We start from the raw sequence: 2,653 nt of genomic DNA on the forward strand, positions 1-2,653 counted from the left end.
TTGGATCTGTCACTGGACTGGACAAAGTAATTAGTGGGGAATCTCATGAGAAAGATATGGGGATTTTAGACAGACAGTTTTAGGAAAACCCAACAGTCAAGACAAAAAACAGAGCTGCCTCCATTTAAGTTCTTGAATGAGCCTTAGGGTTAGGAGAACCTGACAATTTAGTGAAGCTAATGGATTCTTTCTTACAACTCCAACCACCCCAGTTCAGTTATATTACTAAATGGCTGTTGTGATGTTGGATAGGTACTTTGACTCTTGGTTTCCTCTACAAAACAGAAGCAGTGGTAATACTTTCCCTGACTACCTCAAAGATGTTTGTAAAGATCAAATGAGAAACTAGACATAAGAGAACCTTGTAAACTTTAAACTTCTAAACAAGTATGAGATATTGTTACTTTGCCATTAAGACTCATTCGTGACTTCTAGATTTGTGTGTGTGTGTGTGTTCACATAAATCTGTACTATTCAGAACAAAACCAGTTCTGCTGGCAGAGATTGTGGGTTCACAGGGACATTTAAGCTTTCATTAAACTGGAAAGCAATCAAGTCTTTATGTCTACAAATTATACATTTAATAGTTCCACAAATTTGGCGAAGTTCATGATGACATCTAGGATGTTTTCACCAAATCGTAGACATAAATATGGAAATCGTCATCAAACTTGATGGAATAGACGGTTTGGCCTCCACCTGATGAATGACCATGCCAGTCCTTTTAGGGCCGTCCTCTTTGGCATACTCCACCTGCCTGCCTACCAGGCTGTCCACAACTTCTCCCGGTTCCCTTTCTGCTGGAGGAGAATCATTAGAATCGGGCATAATGCGAAGGTCGCCTTCTTTATAATCACCTAAGAGCTGGTACATGTACAAGACAGGGCCTCCTCGTAGGTGATGTAGAACCACGTGTTCATGATGGGGGCGCGTGCTAGGACCACCCCCCTCCACTCGTCCTTGGAGCCGTCCTCCGTCTCAAGCATGTGCTCTACCGCCTTGTCCATCATCGTGTCGGCCAGGTGTGCATCGCTGATTCGAGAGGTCGCAACTCTATCAGGGAGGACTTCGAGCGCAGAAACTCTTTCATCTTTATTAAGTTCTAGTCCATAAACACAGTCAAATCCATCGTATTTTATAAGATACAAAGAAGGATTTACAGGCACCTGGTCCAGAACGGTTCCTTTCCACTGGGTGACAGGGCCACTCCCCTCCTTCCACCCATGCTGAATCCTGCAGCCTACGATGTTCCGCCGGGGCCGGGAAACAGGTTTGCTCGGCCCCACACTGCTCCGATGTTTTTTGTGGGAAGTCCTTTTCTTCATCATGCTTGCAGACACACGAGCATGGCCTGCATCCGCTCTGGACCGCTGGCCAGGTGTCTTCCCGAATGGGGTCTTCATTCATCTGTATTTAAGTGAGCAGCACAGCTGCCGGACTAGGGTGAAAATTGAATACTCTCCGACTTGAAACTTTTCACAGAATCTCAGTGTTCCTGTTAATCCATCATCCAAGTGCCTCTTTTACAAGTTCAGCAAAGACATGTGAAATCATAAGGACTCTGCCGGCCGCCCAGGCCGCCATCCGCAGCCCGCGGGCCCTGCGGTCCCGCGCCGCACTCCCGCCCCGGCCCGACCAAGCCAGACGGCACCGCCCCGCCCCGTGACTTCTAGATTTTTAAGTACACATGGTCCCCAAGTTTTGTAATCCTTCTCCAGAATTTCTGAGTGCCACTGGGGTACTTGCTCCAGCTGGAAACAAAAATAACAAAAAAGGGTTTTTTCCTTCTGTGTTTCCTATTTTGAAATTCTGGCTTACCCTCACTTTACTGAACCATGGTGGCGAGGGGACTTTCTAGACACCACTGACTCTTCTTCGGCTGAAAGCAGTTTCTATCTAGGGAATGATAGAGCTGATCAGCAAATCCACGTTTTAGAGCCATGAAAGCTGGAGGCCTCCAAAAAAGAAAAAGTATGAACTGTCACAAAAGTGCCAGCAACTTGACAATATTACACACATTTTAGACTAATCAGTGAATGACAAACATTTATCGAAATCTTAGGTGACTGATATGATTAGATTAATAACAGCTACCATGACTGGGTGCTTCCTACATGCTAAGTGCCTTTAAATACACTCTCCACCATCTGATCTTCACAGTCACCTTTTATTTTTTTTTAATTTTTAAAGATTTTATGTATTTATTTGGCAGAGAGAGACACAGGAAGAGCAGGAACACAAGCGGGGGAGTGGGAGAAGGAGCAGCAGGCTTCCCGCGGAGCAGGGAGCCCCATGCGGGGCTCGATCCCAGGACCCTGAGATCATGACCTGAGGCCGAAGGCAGATGCTTAACGACTGAGTCACCCAGGTGCCCCAACTCAGTCATCTTTTAATAGACAGGAAACGGAAAGATGATTATCCGCTCCAAGTCCATCAGCTCTGAAGACCACATAACTCTGTGCTCCTAAGGCACTTGGCTTCCTCAAGCCTCTATTTCAATGGGCACCCACTGTACTGTGTGCGCAGATGCATTTTTGTTAGAATGCATTCTTCCTTGGAGAAAGCTCTGTAGCTCTCTGACAGGGGTCCTGACACCATGGACCACTGCAGGTTTATGATGCTGACCACATGAATGCATCCTATGGCCAGGGTA

The 2,653-nt window shown here is 46.3% G+C and overlaps 1 protein-coding gene across 1 annotated transcript; it reads right to left on the reverse strand.

Moving 5' to 3' along the window:
- Nucleotides 1-619: 619 nt before the first annotated feature.
- LOC113937896 (spindlin-1-like) lies at nucleotides 620-1,656 on the reverse strand. The gene is given in 3 exon segments (XM_035728928.1): nucleotides 620-678; nucleotides 681-887; nucleotides 890-1,656. Coding segments are annotated over 3 exon segments (780 nt in total). The 5' UTR covers nucleotides 1,404-1,656.
- Between the last annotated feature and the right edge of the window lie 997 nt (nucleotides 1,657-2,653).

Source organism: Zalophus californianus, chromosome 8, assembly GCF_009762305.2.
Source record: "Zalophus californianus isolate mZalCal1 chromosome 8, mZalCal1.pri.v2, whole genome shotgun sequence".
NCBI classification, from domain to species: Eukaryota; Metazoa; Chordata; class Mammalia; order Carnivora; family Otariidae; genus Zalophus; species Zalophus californianus.